Source organism: Dendrobium catenatum, unplaced genomic scaffold (genome assembly GCF_001605985.2).
Source record: "Dendrobium catenatum unplaced genomic scaffold, ASM160598v2 original_scaffold_231895, whole genome shotgun sequence".
In the NCBI taxonomy this organism is placed as follows: domain Eukaryota; kingdom Viridiplantae; phylum Streptophyta; class Magnoliopsida; order Asparagales; family Orchidaceae; genus Dendrobium; species Dendrobium catenatum.
In genome coordinates, this window is record NW_021550303.1 from 1 (window position 1) to 1,124 (window position 1,124).

Consider the following 1,124-nt stretch of genomic DNA (forward strand, 5'->3'; position numbering starts at 1 on the left):
AGATATCCAATTGTATCGGGCCCTGATGGTAGACAATATGAAAATATTTTTTTATACAATTCAGGTTTTTGGTTAATAATTGAAAGAGGCCCCCGGCCGAGGGCTAATAACCCATCTGTGCGTCCATAACCTCCGGTGTTATTATTTCCACAGCCGAAGACGAAGTCATAAATAACATCATTAGATAAGGTCATGATGTCTTTAATGAGCGAGCCGTTAGTTTTAGATTTATCATTATATCCTACCTCGTAGAGGCAATTGTTGGTAGAGGAGCAACCAAATTGAGTGAGTTGGGTACAATAATTAGAGTTGCATGGGATGTTCTTGAAGGTGGTGGACTGGGTTGGGTCATTAATTGGGTTTTTTTGTTCATGACAGTGAACACAGGGGACACATTGGGTCCAAGTCAAATCGCTACCGGTGTCGATCATAAATGTGAAGAACTTGATAGGAGTTCCAAGGCCTACGTTGACAATATAACCATAGGGATTAATATCATAATCAATGGTTGCCGGAACTTTTGCAAAAAGAGAGTTTCCAATAGGGTTTAGGTGGGCGGTGGAATTGGATGCCTGCCGATGGATGTAGTCTACGCGGGCTTGGTTCTGACGGAAGAGCTCCACAAGTGACGCCTTGTCTTGGTGCATCCAGGATGAGCATAGGCTATGCAAGTGGACCATGTTGAGCTTGGAAGGGCTCATGCCTGTCACAATTGGAACAACTAATTAATGTATGTATTGGGTTTTTTTTTTTTTCTTTTGCATCTCATTTAAGCTTGCCATATCTATCAAATGATCTTAAACATGAAATATCTATCAAATGAGCTTAATTGTTGCATTATTTCTTATTATTCTAATTATTTTATGAAAAAATAAGACCCCAATAGAGTATTAAGAAATTATTGAAATTGCACACAAACTTTTATTAGGCACCGAGCAGGAGTTGCTTGGCAACAGTGACTTGACGTCTATGACATGGTGTTCTCCAGCAAGCTTTTGCGCTGATACTAGAAAATTCTTTTCTATTAGAAGAAAAAAGATGAACAAATTGAGAAGAATATAATATAAGAGTAGAGAAGAAGAGGTTGCCATGAGAATAGAACTTGGAAGCACTGCTTAGCATAG

At 39.0% G+C, this 1,124-nt stretch overlaps 1 protein-coding gene across 1 annotated transcript; it reads right to left on the reverse strand.

Moving 5' to 3' along the window:
- Positions 1–57: 57 nt before the first annotated feature.
- Positions 58–701, reverse strand: LOC110099997 (aspartyl protease AED1-like; the record flags this gene model as incomplete). The annotated part of the gene is made up of 1 exon (XM_020827352.2): positions 58–701. A coding segment is annotated over exon 1 (644 nt), but the record flags the coding sequence as incomplete, so codon positions are not given.
- Positions 702–1,124: the final 423 nt, after the last annotated feature.